Below are 16,840 nucleotides of genomic sequence, written 5' to 3'. Positions count from 1 at the left end.
CAGAAAGTCTTGGCAATGAAAGGCAGAAAGCTGCCAGATTAAGGCTAAACTTTCTCCCTTTCAGGAAGGCAGACCTTCCTAGCAGAACGGTTGCCAAAGTACTAACTTCCTGTTTTATTTCTGGTAAAGGGGTGTATTTTTAATTTATGATGTTCTTTAAATGTGTGGTAAGGTTATTTTCAATTTAAGTGTTTTAAGCATTGCTTTAATTGATAATAACTGAGCATAAATATATTATAATTCAACTATGTGTTATTTTATATGCTCTACGACAGGCTACTGAGAAATGGCCTTCACTGTACCAAGTGCTGGCTGGGAAGAAAGGGCTAAAAAAAAACTCCTCTACAAGTTTAGAAATATCTAGATACTGTTACGTTTTATCAAGGTACAAAAGAACCAAAGAGACCTTCGATTTCTTGCATTCCACAGCTACCTGTCAAGACAGTGTAACATACTAGATAGATTTGGATTTGCAAATATCAGCATGAGGCTGGAACTTCATTTATCTTGTCACATTTTGTGACTGTGACTCTTTGCTCACTATTTTGAGTGAAAAACAAAGAGGAAAGATACCGTGATTAAGATATTCATTATCTAATGAAGGAGATCACTCAGCTCTGGCTTTGTTCAAATCACAAAAGTTGAAAGCCAGAAGAGATGACCTTGTCTAACCCTCTCATTTGCAGATAAGAAAATAGTGGCGACCGGTTAGTGACTTGCCAAAAGCCACACAACTAGGCAGTACCACAGATGGAATTATATCCCCAGGTTTCCTTCTTCCTTGTGCTGCTCTGCTCCAACAGTATCTGGCAGCTGATGGAAAAGTGTCAGGCATGAGGTGAAGGACAGTACGGTAATCAGCACAGACTCAGCCTGGTTTGCAGAACCACAAACTGTGGGCACTCCACCTGGCTTCTTCCTCTGATCACCATAGCCACACCTTGCATCCAACACATCATAGCCTCTATATATACTCTGCATGCCAAATGGGAGTGAGAATTCTGAATGAAGGATTTTCCTGCTGACTTTCCACAGTAAATCAGCTTTGAAAAATCAAATTAACAAAGGTTCTACACTGCAACAATACTCCTTAAAGCAAGTTGCAAAAGATATGGTATTTCAACATACCTTTTCAAATACATGTTACTCTTAAAACAATTACATCCTGGACACAGCTCAAATAGCTAAGGGCTGTGCAATTTATCTTCAGGTACCAGACTGTGGAGAACAAAAACCCAGACAAACCTTCACTATTTGCATAGGCAGCAACATGCCCACCACACACTTTTCTGAACCTTTGAAAACCTGACTTACAAACCACCTGGCAGATAATACTAGTATTTAAGTGTAACTTCAAATGCAAATGGATTTTTTATTCTTTTAAGAAGTTTGGAAAATAAGAAATGTTTACATGTGTTGTGCTACCTCTATACCAAATCGTCACACTACTGTCATACTACTGTCACACATAATCACACAGATTATGAAAACCCTGAAGTCTGAAGCCTAGAGGGAACATACTCATGAAAATAAAGCAGGCTATTTTCCATAACTCAGCTAGGTTTATCACTATCAATATTAACATTTTAACAATTAGAATTACAAATGGTTTTCACATCATTTACATCACATAGTGTTATTTACCCCATTTTGCAGATAAGGAAACTGAGGCTTAAAGAATTAAAACGTTTTGCCCATGGATCCCACAACTAGTAAATAAGCAGGGCCTAATTTTCCTGTAACAGCAAGAATTTTTAAAGATCATTCTCCTTAAATCCCTATTTAAAAACATAGGAATTTCTTGGCATTAAAAAAAATAAGAGGAAAAGAATAAGAAAAAAAGCTTTTAATAAAAACAGGAAAAAAAAAAGCTTTTTTTGGCAGGGGGAAGGGGCGGCAGTCATCTCTAATTTAAAGACAATATCCACAATAAACTTCCCGATTCTAGACTTTCAAATAAAATTTCCCCATCCTTCTTACTCTACATTTTATTTATTGTGTATTTCACTGTGTCTATGCATGTACGAATATATGCATGCTACAATCCTTTGCAAATTGTTTATACAATATTTTAATTTTTAACACTACTTCCTGGTATCATGGAAAGATTTTTCATTTTTACCAACATGATACCTCTCAATCACTTAAGACCTCTGTTTCTGTCTTAAGTTACAAATTTTATAAGGCATATACATCCTCTAAGTACTTTTTCACTTCTTACTACAACTTATTCAGCATCCAGAAGTTCTCTTTAAAAATGCAGAAGGTAATCTCAATATTCTCCTTAGACCAGTTACTCAAAAAACATTTTGGGCTGGATCATTCTTGGTTGTGGGGAGCTGTCCTGTGCATTGTACAATGTAGCGGTATGCCTACGGTCTACCCACTAGATCTCAGTAGCATACCTCCAGCCCTCAGTGTAACAATCAAAAATGTCTCGGACATTGCCAAATATTCCTTCAGGGCAAACTCATTTCCAGCTGAAAAATCACTGCTTTCACCTGGTCAAATACTCCAGTTAAGAAGTATCAATTTAGTTTCCCATTTATGTCTAAAGAAAATTAAGATCAGCCCTGTGAAATTGTTACAGGTTGAATTCTTTTCTCAGGATGTGAAAATATAACAATAAAAAAAAAAAATGTAAACAGCCAAACTCTATGACACATAAACCTTATTTATAAAGCAGTCTCCAAATAAGATTATATACAATTTTCAATTCTTTATAAAACTTGTCAGTATCATGGATGTCATAAATATCAGCTTATTTCTTAATATACCAACCTGTTTACCACAAAAAGTTAAATTAAAATATTATTTTAAAAAATTAATTAAATTATTTCTTTAGGTATATTTTCAGAAGAAATACTCAACATATATTTTGCCTTTAAGAGGACAATTAGTGTTATAAAAAATACATTGAATAATAACCATAAAAGCTTCCTTTATAAACCACAGAAATAAAAGGTGGCAAAATTTTATAGAAGCAGAGATGTGGGTTGATAAGGCTAAGGGAATTACTGAGTGGACTTCAAGTGGATACAGTTTATTTTCTCAGGCCTATTATAAAAGGGATATTGGCCACTGACAGCATACCTCATCTAAAAGAAACAAAATGAGATCTCAGAAAAAAAATTTATTTTTCTACATTCCATCAAAAAAGAGAGGAATAGGGGTGCCTGGGTGGCTCAGTCGGTTAAGCGTCTGACTCTTGTTATTGGCTCAGGTCATGATCTCACAGTTTTTGAATCTGAGTCCCACATCCGGCTCTGCGTGGACCCCGCAGAGCCTCTTTGGGACTCTCTCCCCACCCCCACCTCCACCCCATCCCACTCACTCTCTCTCTCTCTCTCTCTCAAAATAAATAAACTTTTTTAAAAAGGAGTAAATGACATAATATTGTGGCATTTTAATTTCAGATGAGAAGTTCAAAATCCCCAGCCAGCCTACATCACAATTTCATAGTAAAAACACTTGCAACCAGAATCACAGAGTATTGGCACTGGAAGGCCCCTTAGTTGTTATCTATTCCAACTTCCAATTTTTAAGTAAAAGAAAAGTAAGATTTGGTAGAGAAGAAATCTTTCATTCATCTATAAACTTTATTTCTTTAAAAATAATCTGAGGTAAATAGGACGCAATGTTACATACTGGTAGATGATTCTGAGCAGTGACCGCAAAGGACTATTACATTATCTGGTGTCATTATTTTTTTCTTTTAAACTTAAAAGAAAGGGGCGCCTGGGTGGCTCAGTCAGTTAAATGTCCGAATTTGGCTCAGGTCATTATCTCACAGCTCATGAGTTCAAGCCCCGCGTCAGGCTCTGTGTTCAGAGCCTAGAGCCTACTTTGGATTCTGTGTCTCCTTCCCTCTCTGCCTCTCCCCCCCAAAAAAAACAAACATTAAAAAAATTTTTTTACGTTTAAATTAAGATGAGGCCGAGTAAGGTTAGTGGCTTGTCCAACACAACACCCTAGAATCCAGGTTTCTAAATGCTTTCCTAAATCCTAAATTCCTAAATAAAGTTTAGACTAGAAGCAATAATTTGTATTTGACAGTATTAAGAAAGAGTTGATTCCTGCAGAAGGCACTGGATATTTAATTCCTTACATGTCTCTTTCTCTCCTTCTCTTGCATTATATTAATGTTGCAGGAGGGCATGTAAACGAAGGGGGTAGTGTTGGGCAAACCACAACTGAACCAGTCAAAGGATCAGCAACCTATTCAAAGGAGGCTCCTCCACAACCTAGGGCAGCACTCATGGTTCTGTAACACTGCCCAATATAAATATATGGTTCACATACGTAATTATATGCTTTAGGAAACAAGTTTTTTTTTTGTTTGTTTTTTGTTTTTTTTTAAAAGAGGGGACACCTGGGTGGCTTAGTTGCTTGAGCATCTGACTTCAGCTCAGGTCATGCATGGTTTTAGGGTTTTTGAGTTCGAGCCCCACATCAGGCATCAGGCTCCTTGCTGTCCACAAAGACCCTGCTTCAGACCCTCTGTCCCCTTCTCTCTGGCCCTCCCCTGCTTGCACGCTCTCACTCTCTCTCAAAAACGCCAAAACATTAAAACATTTGGGGGGAGGGCACCTGGGTGGATCAGTCAGATAAGCATCTGACTTATGCTCAAGTCATGATCTTGGGGTTCACGAGTTCGAGCCCTGCGTGGGGTTCTGTGCTGACAGCTCAAAGCCTGAAACCTGTTTCAGATTCTGTGTCTCCCTCTCTCTCTGCTCCTCCCCCACTTACTCTGTCTGTCCCTCGCTTCCAAAATTAAACATCAAAAAATAATAATTTAAATTTTTTTTAATTTTATTTTAAAAAAGGAAAAAGAAAGGGGGAAATGAACTTTGATAATGTATTTAAGCCAATATAACCAAATATTATTTCAACGTATAATCAACATAAAAGATTGAGGTATTACACTCTTTCTCCTACTGAGTATTTTCAAAACTCCATGTTGTATTTACAGCAAGTCTCAGTTGGCAGTAACTACACTTCAAGGGCCTAACAGCCAGAGCGGCTAGTGGTTACCCCATCTGACAGCGTGGGTCTTTCACTTTAGGTTGACTCAATGAAAAGGCAGTTCCATCCATCTGAGTGGTTCTTTGGATTTCCTTCCCAAGCTGACAAAATTCTCAAAAGTCTTTTGTAGAGTGAAAAGTATTCCCAAGAGCCCCAAAGCTTAATATGCATAATCAGTGCAAATGACTAATCTCTCCGAAGAGTGTGCAAGCATACTACTTACTGTCTACTTCTACGCACTCAAGGTTGAGGAGAGAAACGCTGGGGTACATTTTGGGGCATGCACCTAATTAATGATGATGCCAGATGTCGCCTGAATTATTTTTTTCCGTCGTCCAAAATAAAACTGAAAGTCATCTTACTGACGTGAAGTAAATATTAAGGGAAGAAGTCGTTTTCTCAAAAGCTGAAAGTATTAATAGTAGGAAGCCATACGAACAGGCCTTTCCTAAGGATGTTCCGGGGTCGATGGACCCCCTCCCAAATCCTGCAATCCTAAAGAGAAGAAACCCAGTTCCTGCTCATCAACAACTGCCAAGAGAAGGCAACTGTGAAACGCAATTTCCTTTTTCTTCTTCCTTGGTGCCACTTTATTAGAGCGTGTGTAACCACGCAGCAGTCTCCACTGCACAGGGTGCGGGAGCAGAAAGGTTTCTTAAGGAAGGCAGCGAGAGGACCCTGCGAGGTGGGCAGAGGGCGGGACAGGGCAGGGGGACCGCCTCGGGGACGCGAAAGCTGGGAACGCGGGCAGCGCGAGCGCGACCCTGCCGCATCTCCCCACCCCAGGCGGGTACCCCGGCACCCGTGGCGGTGGCACAGGCCTCCCGCCACCCCGCACCTGCCGTCCGGGGAGGGGGGCCCCGCCGAGCGCCCTCCCCGGAGGCGGAGTCTCGGGAGGCGAAGGGAGCCCGGCCCGGGATGGAGCCGGGCGGTAAGAGCCCTCGACGTAGGCCCCTCCGCCAGCGCGGGCAGCCTGCCATGCACGCCCTCTCGCTTACCGCCCCAGATCCCCAGCTTCAGCTGGGACTTGTTCAGGTTCTCCACATAGTCCCCCAAGAAGCGGTTTAGCAGGTCCGCGACCACCGACTCCAGCACCATCGTGCGACCGAGGAACCGGGAGAGGGAGGAGCCGGAACCGCCCGGCGCAGCTGAGGGCGGCGACCCGCGCCGCGAACCACAGCCCCGCGGGCGCCGGCCCGCCCTCGCGCCGCGCGCGTGACCCGGGTTGTGCGCATGCGCGCCGCCGCCGCTGCCGCCTGGACCCGAAGGATGCAGGAGCCTTGCAGCAAGCTGGCTGCTTCTCGGCAGCCGCGGCCCCGGCCACCCGAGGGAGGGCGGAGGAGAGACAGGGAGGCCGCCTTTGGGCCTGCCTCTGCTGCCGTGCCGGAGGCCCCACAGGAGGAAGATGTTAGCGAAAAGGAAGGGCAGGAGTTACTGAGCACAGCGACATCTTTGTGGCCGCTGTTGGCCTGCCGTCGCCTCCCGTGGACCTCAGGTCCGAAGAGCTCGCCGTCCTGGGCGAAAGCAGCTCCCCAGCGCCTCGCCTCCAGCCGAACCGACCCTCTCAGGCCCCGTATCCACCCTGAGCTCCTCCTATGTAACCACATGTTCACCTGTGGGTCAGGTGGGGAAAAGGAGACGCTGCAACCTTGTCCTGCTACATTAACCCCACCTGGGGCAACATCTGCGTTTCTTTCTGCTTCTTGAAACTTTTAAATATTTTTTGTTATTGGGGCGCCTGGGTGGCTCGGTCGGTTAGGCCTCCAACTTCGCTTCAGTCTGGATCTCATAGTTTTGCTTGGAGTTTGGGCCTCGCATCGGGCTCTGTGCTGACAGTGGGGAGACTGGAGCCTGCTTCGGATTCTGTGTCTCCCTCTCTCTCTCTGTCCCTCCCCTGCTCACGTTCTGTCTCTCTCTCAAAAATAAAATGAACATTAAAAAAAACCTGTTTTTAATTTTTTTTTTTTTTTTTTTTTTTTTTGAGTGTGTGCGAGCCGGGAATAGGGCAGAAGAGAAAGGGAAACAGGATCCGAAGGGAGCTCTACGCTGACAGCAGAGAGCCTTATGCGGGGCTTAAACTCACCAACAAGGACATCAAGACCTGAGCAGAAGGTGGAAGCTCAACTGACTGAGCCACCCAGGCCCGTGGAAATTTTTAATTATTTAAAAGTGGAAGGAGGGTGAACAGAACGCCATCGTAGGATGAAAGATAAAATGGCTACCGAACATGCATTTTGTTCTTATCTTTCTCGTTTTCAGTAAGTATGGGTTAGCTATGGGTTAGTATGTCATTTTCTTCCATACTACCATTGAACTGTTTCTAGTGTGGTCAAGACATGGAAAGTGGGGCTTTTATAATGCAAGGACTCTGTACCTTAATAAAATTTGGGGCGCCTGGGTGGCTCATTCGGTTAAGCGTCGGACTTTGGCTCAGGACATGATCTCGAGCCCCAAATCCGGCTCTGTGCTGACAGCTCAGAGCCTGGAGCCTGTTTCAGATTCTGTGTCTCCCTCTTTCTCTCTCCTCCCCCGCTCATGCTCTGTGTCTCCCTTCTCAAAAATAAATAAACGTTAAAAAAAAATTCTTTTAAATAAAATTTAACCACCCATTGACAAACCAGTTCTCTTTAGGAACCTGGGCATTTTCTGAAATATATTTCAAAAAGCTGTTGAGATACAGTGAACAGAAATAAACCTAAGAAATGCTAAGAGTATTTGTAGTTACAAGCATTTATTAACTGTTTTGCCATGCATAATGTTTGAAAAACTATGTATGAATTGTTCCTAAACAACTGTCAACTGAATACTTATGTCCCCACTCTAAATTCATGTTGAAATCCTAACCCCCAATGTGATGGTATTGAGAGGTGGGGCCTTAGGGTGGTGATTAGGTCATTATGTAATGAAGAAGACTCCTCATGAGTGGAATTAGTACCCTTATAAAAAAGACACAGCCCCCACCCAGCCACATGGGGCACCTGGGGGTGGCTCAGTTGATTAAGCGTCTTAGTCTTGATTTCGACTCAGGTCATGATCTCACGGTTCGTGGGTTTGAGCCCTGCTTCGGGCTCTGTGCTGATAGCCTGCTTGGGATTCTTTCCCTCCCTCTCTCTCTCTCTGTCCCTCCCCCATCTTCTCTCTCTCTCTCTCTCTCTCTCTCTCTCTCTCTCTCTCCCTCTCTCTCTCTCAAAATAAAAAAAGACACCCCCCCCCAAAAAAAAGACCCCAGAAAGCTCCCACACCCCTTCCGCCATGTGAAGACACAGCAAAAAGATGGCCGCCTATAAACCAGGAAGTGGTCCACATCAGAGTTTTAATCTCCTGGCACCTTGATCTTAGACTTCCATTCTTCAGAACTGTGAGAAATAAATTTGCATTGTCTTTAAACCACACAGTCTATATGGTATTTTATTATAGCAGCCTGAATGGACTAAGACAGGATCAAAAAGAAAAATCACTGATTAAATTCAAAATCCATTGGAGAAGAAAACCAAAATCAAAATGACTACAATTAGTATTATGTAAAATGGATGTAAAAGGAAGAACCAAAACTAACCAGTACTATCAGTACCCACTTCCATTCTCCACTCCTACACACAGAAAATTAATCCTTAACCATTTAGTTCTCCTTGCTCAGTCACCCTGACCAAATACCTAGGAGGCACTTTGCACTTCTTTCCTTCACCATCTGCAACCAATTAAAAGCCAAACCGCTCTATTCTGCCTTTGCCACATTTCCTAAATTCTTCAATCTCACCTGGAGCACGCAATCACCTTCTAACTGGCCTCCGTTTTATCCCCCTCTCCATCTACACACTGCCACCAGAGCGAGTTTCCCAAAGCACAGGTGAACTCAAGTTAGTAACCTGCTCAAAAATACCCAATAAGTTTCCAGTGTTCAGAACGCCCTCCTCAGGCTGTCCCCAAGATATCTCTAGTCCACACAACTTCCTCCAACAATCCCTCTCCCCTTGTACACTCGCACCAACTATGCACTGAGGGGAAAGCAAATAAACAATATTATGTTCCGGTTGGAATAGGTATGCACCATAAAATGGTTAAGAAGCAAACAATGTAAGCATTTATAAATAACAGTGCAAGATGACAGGGAAGATACTAATCCTTGTATAATAATAATTCCTTGCACTTCTATGGTACTTTACACTTTTGAAAGAATGTGTGTGCTTTTATATGTCTTATTCCATTTTATTAATAATCAGTGATAATTCATGAACTATCATGAATTATAAGGAAGTTTTCATGTAACCTTAAGAAAAAAATCTGTGAAATAAGTAAAATGCAGGTAGTAGTTTTGGCCCCATTTTACAAGAAAATTAAAGTCAGGGATATTAAACAATTTACCCCAAATTACACAGCAGGTATTAATTTCCTTTAGCTCCCCGAACATTGCCACCCTTTTGTCTTTCAATAATTATAGTTAAATAACTGCTAGGCTGGTAGTAATTCTCAGAGATCTTACTTTGAAACGTTAATGAAAGAATAGAAAACCTCAGAGTGGAAAATTCAGCTCAAAATTGGCAGTATAAATAATGCTATTACCATATAATATAAAAAGCCTTTAAATTTTAATATTTTCCTTTTAAAATGTTTTGAAGGTTTGGTTATGTGCATACAGTAATGTCCCAAATCATACATACTTCTTGAAGAAATCAGATATTTACAGTCCTAATCCAAAACAAACAAATGTAAAGAAACACCATTAGCACTCTGATGTATAGCACTCCACCCAAAGGAATTTGGATACAGAGGTTTAAAGATAACGAACACTGTAGTAATTATAGTTCTTACCTTCATTCTGGTTTAAGAATAACGCAGACAACAAAGGCAATTGCAAAAGTAAATGGCAATGTGGGATTGAGCTATAAAAACAGGTGAGCAAAATGACAGGTGAGTAATTTCTGTTAAAAATGAAAGTCAGACTTTTCTAAGGAAGACATCCAGATGGCCAACAGGCACATGATAAGATGCTCAACGTCACTCCTCATCAGGGAAATACAAATCAAAACCACACTCAGATACCACCTCACGCCAGTCAGAGTGGCTAAAATGAACAAATCAGGAGACTACAGATGCTGGCGAGGATGTGGAGAAATGGGAACCCTCTTGCACTGTTGGTGGCAATGCAAACTGTGCAGCTGCTCTGGAAAACAGTGTGGAGGTTCCTCAAAAAATTAAAAATAAATCTACCCCATGACCCAGCAATAGCACGGCTAGGTATTTACCCAAGGGATACAGGAGTGCTGATGCATAGGGGCACTTGTACCCCAATGTTTATAGCAGCACTTTCAACAACAGCCAAATTATGGAAAGAGCCTAAATATCAACTGACGAATGGATAAAAATGATGTGGTTTATATATACAATGGAATACTACTTGGCAATGAGAAAGAATGAAATCTGGCCTTTTGTAGCAACATGGATGGAACTGAAGGGTATCATGCTAAGTGAAATAAGGCAGAGTAAGTCAGATACCATATGTTTTCACTCATATGTGGATCCTGAGAAATTTAACAGAAGACCATCGGGGAGGGGAAGGAGAAAAAAAAAAAGTTACAGAGAGGGAGGGAGGCAAACCATAAGAGACTCTTAAATACTTAGAACAAACTGAGGGTTGATGGGGGGTGAGGGGAAAGTGGGTGATGGGCATTGAGGAGGGCACCTGTTGGGATAAGCACTGGGTGTTGTATAGGAACCAATTTGACAATAAATTATATTTAATTAAAAAAATAAATTAAAAAAAAATGAAAGTCAGGGGTGGGGTGCCTAGGTGGCTCAGTTGGTTAAGTGTCCCACTCTTGATCTCGGCTCACGGTTTGTGAGATGGAGCCTCATGGTGGGTTCCTGGCTGACTGCATGGAGCTTGCTTGGGATTTTCTCTCTCTCTCTCTCTCTCTCTCTGTCTCTCTCTCTCTCTGTCTCTCTGTCTCTCTGTCTCCCACTGGCTGTCATGTGCTCTTTCATTCTCTCTCTCAAAATAAATAAGTAAACTTAAAAAAAAATTAAAGTCAGGGGCGCCTGGGTGGCTCAGTAGGTTGAGCATCTTACTCTTGATTTCGACTCAGGTCATGATCTGAGGGTCATGGGATCAAGCCCCCAGTGGGGATCCATGCTGAGCATGGAGCCTACTTAAGGTTCTCTCTCTCTCCCTCTCCCCTCTCCCCGGCTCACTCTAGAACTCTCTCTCTCTCTTAAAAAAACAAAAACAAAAAACGGAAGTCAAAATTAGGAATACTTGTGAAAAATTAACAATTCTTGCTTAAAAGCTGAAAAATAAATTCTCACTTCACATTGCCTCATACCCACATACTATTTGCTAACCTTTCATTGAGAGAAGCAAAAAGGATTTGGGGGGGAAAGATGGAGGAGAAAGCTAGAGAATAACTTAACACCATGGACTGTCAGAAAAGTTAGGAAGATTAGCTGTCAGAAAGCACTGGAGTGAATTGGAGAAATTTGAGAGCCAGAGGAAAACAAAACAAATATGGCTAACCCAAACCCCTCATTTGACAGCCTCGTATGGTAGATATTGTTACCCTCACTTTACAACTTAGACTCAAAGAGATTAATTAACTTGCCCACTGTCCCATAACTAAAAAGTTGCAGAACAGATTTCAACCTAGGACAGATTTACTCCAAAGTCTGTACTTCTTCACCTCTAAATCATTTCTCATTCTCTGGTGCTTTTTTCCTTTCTCCCACTACAACATAGCTTTGCTTAACTTCTCAGATTGGGAGCCTTACCATTTTAACCAAGGACTCTCTGGGCTCTCACTTGCAGAGCTAACAGCCTCTTGTCTCCTGGGAAAAGTTGAGTCCAAACATATGCATGTGACCCTCAAGTATATAATTCAGCAATCATTCTCCCATAGATTTAGCACTGCCCCCCAAAATTTTGGCCAGGCATCGAGAGGATACAAAGACAAAGAGTAGCTAGTCAAGGGCATGGCAAGGCCAGGGACCCACCAACACTGCCCCCCTACCAAGATTAAGTATATAAATCCTGTTGAATAGTTTCTTCTCACTCCTGCCTCAGCTAGACAGAATTCAAATATTTCATCATTGCTCCTCTGATAGATGTCTATAGCTGATGTGATCTTGTACAGCCTGGATCCACCTGCCTCGCATGGTGGCCGAAATCCAAGAAGCATTCAGTAAATATTGCTTTGAATGAATAAATGAATTAACAAGCATTTGTTCTCTTCTATAATAACAACAAATATAAAATCAGACATCATATAGGTCAGGCTGCAAGCTAACCTCTTCGCATGCATGATCTTATTATGCATGACATATTATGACAACCCTACAGGTACAAACTATTATCAGAAAGGGTGAGGGAGCTCTCCTGGGTCTCTTTTATGCCGTAATTAATTTCATTACCTCTCAAAGGTTTCACCTACTATTGTACATTTGATACTGGCTTAGAAAGGCTAAATAACTTGCTCAGTTGACATAATAAGGAGCTGTTCTATAATCAAAACAAGATCTGACTTCAGACCCAGTTTTCTCAACCATAGCACTCAACCTCTCTTCTATTTAAAAAAAAATGTTTAATGTTTATCTATTTTTGAGAGAGAGAGAGAGACCAAGTGCAAGTGGGGGACAGGCAGACAGAGAAGGAGACACAGAACTTGAAGCAGGCTCCAGGCTCTGAGCTCTCAGCACAGAGCCTTACGCTGAGCTCGAACTGCAAGATTATGACCTGTGCTGAAGTCAGACACTTAACCAACTGAGCCACCCAGGCGCCCCGCCTCTCTTCTATTTTTATTATCTTTAATAATCACCACTTCTTTTAAAAATTTTTAAATGTTTATTTATAGTTGAGAGAGAGAGAGAGAGAGACAGTGTGTGAGCAGGGAAGGGGCAGAGAGAGAGAGAGGGAGACACAGAATCCGAAGTAGGCTCCAGGCTCTGAGCTATCAGCACAGAGCCTGACTCAGGGCTTGAACTCACGAGCCACAAGATCATTCATGACCTGGGCCAAAGTCAGTTGCTCAACCAGCTGAACCACCCAGGCACCCCTAATAATCACCACTTCTGTGCATTTAGCACTTACCATGTTCTAGGCACAATGCTAAATATTTTACATTATTACATTCATTTAATTCCCAAAGCAACTCATTTATGCCCACTAATGTGTATTATTTCCTCAATTTCCCATCACTATGAGAACTTGATAAGTTACTAGGAATAATCAGCAATTCACAGGTTTATGTGACAATTCTAGAGACTATATGTAAATCATCAAGCACAGTGTTGTGCATGTATATGCTGGAAACAAAATGCACATGCCCCATCCTACAACCGCCTTTGGATGGATTCAATTCACTGAACAATATTTTGTTTAATTTTTTAACATTATTTGTAAAAGCTATTAACTACCAAGGCAGTGTCTTAAGTAGAAATAGCATACACTCAAATGCTGAACAAAATACTTCAGATCTCTTTTAATCTGAGCTAGTTGGAAGCAGTTCTCTTACAGAATGAACATAGGTCAGTTTTCAAATGGAAGAAAAAGAGTATCCCAGGTGGGTACAGCCTGGAAAAGCCAGAGGTGGTTGGGTGCCTTCAAAGGAATGTTCCAACAGCACAATTATATGTAGGAGTATATTTTCCCAAGCAAAAATCAGCACCCATGGCTTAAGAAGTGAGTCGTGATTTTTTTTGTAATTAAGGTATAAGATACACACAATCTTATAAGCAAGCTTAATTGTATTCCAAGAGGTTGTTTTTTTTTTTTTAACATGCGTAAACACCTATGTAACCTCACCCAGATCAAGATAGGAATTATTTTCAGCATCCCATAAGGTTCCTGTGCCCAGAGTGGCTTATAATTAACAGAGGAAATACTTTTAAAATCAAGACCGAAAACCAGCAAGCAGGTAAGAAATTCCGAAGGCTGGCTTTGGGGGATGGGGATGATATTAGGTAAGAACAAGAAAAACACGACTCTTATCTTCTTTTAGAGATGGGTGCATTCACATTCACATGTGGGCCAATCCTCCCAATGACTCTCTATATAGTAAACATGCATTCCTTTCTGCACGTGAGGAAACAGAAACCTGTTTAGGGTTCCTGAGAATAACACCCCCACCAGACGCAGGGAAGGGAAGGAACTCAAGTCTTGAAATTTGCGCAGTCGACCTATCCTCCTGGCAGAGCTGAAGGCCTGGCGTCAGGTTACAGAGCAGGACGTCTCGCGCCCGCCCATTGGCCAGCGCTCAGGGCCCCCGGGTATAAAAGCTCAGACCGGCTGTCCTAGAACCGCGGTGCTGAATCCCGCCTCGCACGCTTTGAACCTACCGGAGGTGGCGCTCCTCTCTGGCTCGGTGCCTCTCGCAGAACCGTGCAGACAACCGTCAGACACCGGACTCCAGCTACGCTAGGAGGGTTCCACGCATCCTTGTTTAACTCGCCTAGGCGCAAGCCGTGAGTCCTAGAGGGGATAATAATTGTTTTAATTCTCGCTGAGGACTAGAGTGCAATAATCCAAGGATTCGGGAGGCGATTGCACAAGCAAAGCGCCTCTTGGCATTGACGACAGCGCGACCAAAGTTGGAAGCCAACATTTTGATAATCTCCGCCTTAGGCCAGCGAAGGAGGATCGAGATTAAATCAACAAGCCCCGAAGTGTACAAGACTACTAGAGACGAGAGAAGAACGATTGTTTTGCAGTCATTGAAACACAGCTTGCAATAGCCTGAGTGGCAGTTTGCCTTGTCCCACGGAGGCAGGAGAAAGCACCCCTAAAGTAGGAAACAAGACACGGGAATTGCTGCGCCTCGCAGGGCTCCCTCTGACTAGGGTACCCTTGCGAAGTGCAAGCCGACCAGCACCAGCACAAGGTTGCTCGGGTTCCCGTACCCGCGTCCTTATGTGGTGCCTGGAGAGGCTCCGCTTTGGTCCTGAGCGCAGGCACGGGATTCTTCAAGGTCGGGCGCACCAAGTCCCGGCCCTCACTCCCGCCGCGTGTGCAAACGTGCTCACCCCGGACCGCATCCCCGAGTTCTGCATCCCCCCACGACTCGCGTCCTGCACGGCCCTGGCTGCACTTCGGGTTTCCTGGAGCGAAGCAGCAGAAATAGACTACAGCGCGGCGCACACAGACTGGGACCCGCGCTCGCAGGCAGCCCTATCCCTGCCGCACCTGCCCCGCGCGCTCACCGCCTACGGCTTCTGCGCGCTGCTCGAGAGCCCGCACACCCGCCGCAAGGAGTCGCTCTTCCTCGGGGGCCCTGCAGCCGCCCCGCTAGTGCCCCGGGACTCGGCTCCTGCCTCCGCCCCCGCGCTCCCCGCGGGCCTCCGCCCCACCCGGGACGCGCCCGCCCCGCCGGCCCGCGCCCGCCGCCTCCTGCGCGCCCCCGAACGGCTGCTGAGCCGCGCGCTGCGGGCCCGGACGAGCCGAGGCCTGGTCCGCGCCCCCTCCGTGTCCAGCGGGGACGGCGACGAGGACGAGGAGCGCGGCGCCGTCTCGGGCCCCCCTTCCCAGGCCCCCTCCGCGTCCCCGCCGCCGCCGCCCTGCCCCGGCCCGCGTCCCGAGCGCCTGGAGGCCGAGGGCACCGTGGCCCTGGGCCGCGCCGGGGGCGCCCTGCGCCTGGCCGCCGAGTACAGTCGGGCCAGCGGGCGGCTCCGCGTCCGGCTGCTGGGCACCGAGGGCCTGGCCGCGGGAGCCGCCGAGCCCCCCGCCGTCGGCTGCCGCGTCAGCTTCGTCCTGCGGCCGCCGGGCCAGCCGCGCTCGCAGCGCAGCGCCGTGGTCCGGCGGAGCCGCAAGGCCGCCTTCCACCAGGACGTGTGCTTGGACGGGCTCTCGGAGGAGCAGGTGCGCCGCCTGGCCGTGCGCGTCAAGGCCGAGCAGCGGGGTCGCGGCCTGGAGCGGGGCCGCCCGCTGGGCCAGGGCGAGCTGCTGCTGGGCTCCCTGCTGCTGCCCTGAGGGCTCCGGGGCGCCCTCGGACCGCTGGCAACTCGGACACCGACAGTCGCTTCGGACAAAATGAAAGTGTATTTATTCTTCTACTCACGCCTTTGGTCAGTCCAATAGTGGCACATATGTTGCTGGATTAGTTATAATAAAGGATGTAGTAGTTTGGGTAAATAACCTTCAAAATTCGCTTCAGCAAGTGGTATGGCGTTCTGCAGTAGCGTTTCCCTATATGGACACACAATTGCATTTCATGTTCCCCACGGACCTATTAGGAGATAATGAATCACAGGAAGTCTTAAAACTAGAGGGTGTCCTGGTGGTCTATTTGCTCCAACCTCCTCATATTGAAGTTTATTTCACAACATCCATTGAGACCATCTTAGAGCGTGTATTACTTTTGCAGCATTGTTTAAGACCCTGGTGAAAAATTGGGGCCAAGAGAGGTGAAGTAACTTGCTCAAGGTCAACAGTGAATTATTAATAAAAAACTCCAACCTGATACTTTTAGCTACATCTTGCTGGAAAAGCACTGGAAAAAAATGAAGCCATTTTAATTTTCCAAGTTAAAATAATAATAGTTTTGCAAGTATTGACTTGTTTAATTCTTAAAACCAAACCTAAAAGACAGGCACATTTGTCCCCATTTTACAGATGAAGATACTGAGGCACAAAAAATAGAGCAGAGCCAGGATTTGCACTGAGGCAATCAGTGTTTTACTTACTACTTTCTGGAAATAATACCAGCATCTGAAGGGTTCATCGCATTACTATTGTGGGACTGCAACTTACATCTGAAATCTTTGATTCTGAGTCTGGGGTCTCTTCACATTCTCACCCCCTAGTGGAAAAGCAAATTGGTTGAAATGAGTAATT

At 44.6% G+C, this 16,840-nt stretch overlaps 2 protein-coding genes across 2 annotated transcripts in view; one reads left to right on the top strand and one right to left on the bottom strand.

Annotated features, from left to right (window-relative positions):
• Nucleotides 1-6,178, bottom strand: part of VPS13C (vacuolar protein sorting 13 homolog C) — a 193,366-nt gene extending 187,188 nt beyond the window's left edge. The window contains 1 exon segment of the mRNA XM_042988726.1: nucleotides 6,024-6,178. Within this exon segment, the coding sequence (XP_042844660.1) occupies nucleotides 6,024-6,123 (100 nt within the window). The 5' untranslated portion in view covers nucleotides 6,124-6,178.
• Nucleotides 6,179-14,920: 8,742 nt separating this feature from the next.
• On the top strand, nucleotides 14,921-15,976 carry C2CD4A (C2 calcium dependent domain containing 4A). The gene has a single exon (XM_042987686.1). It carries the CDS (start codon nucleotides 14,921-14,923, stop codon nucleotides 15,974-15,976), a length of 1,056 nt encoding a protein of 351 aa, XP_042843620.1.
• The last annotated feature ends 864 nt before the right edge of the window (nucleotides 15,977-16,840 follow it).

The sequence above is a fragment of the Panthera tigris genome, chromosome B3 (genome assembly GCF_018350195.1).
Source record: "Panthera tigris isolate Pti1 chromosome B3, P.tigris_Pti1_mat1.1, whole genome shotgun sequence".
NCBI lineage: Eukaryota > Metazoa > Chordata > Mammalia > Carnivora > Felidae > Panthera > Panthera tigris.
Note: the sequence above shows the minus strand (reverse complement) of the source record. Positions and strands in the feature narration are given on the sequence as shown.

Excerpts from the sequence above, each read along its gene's own strand:
- C2CD4A (XM_042987686.1), top strand. The coding sequence starts at position 14,921 with ATGTGGTGCCTGGAGAGGCTCCGCTTTGGTCCTGAGCGCAGGCACGGG.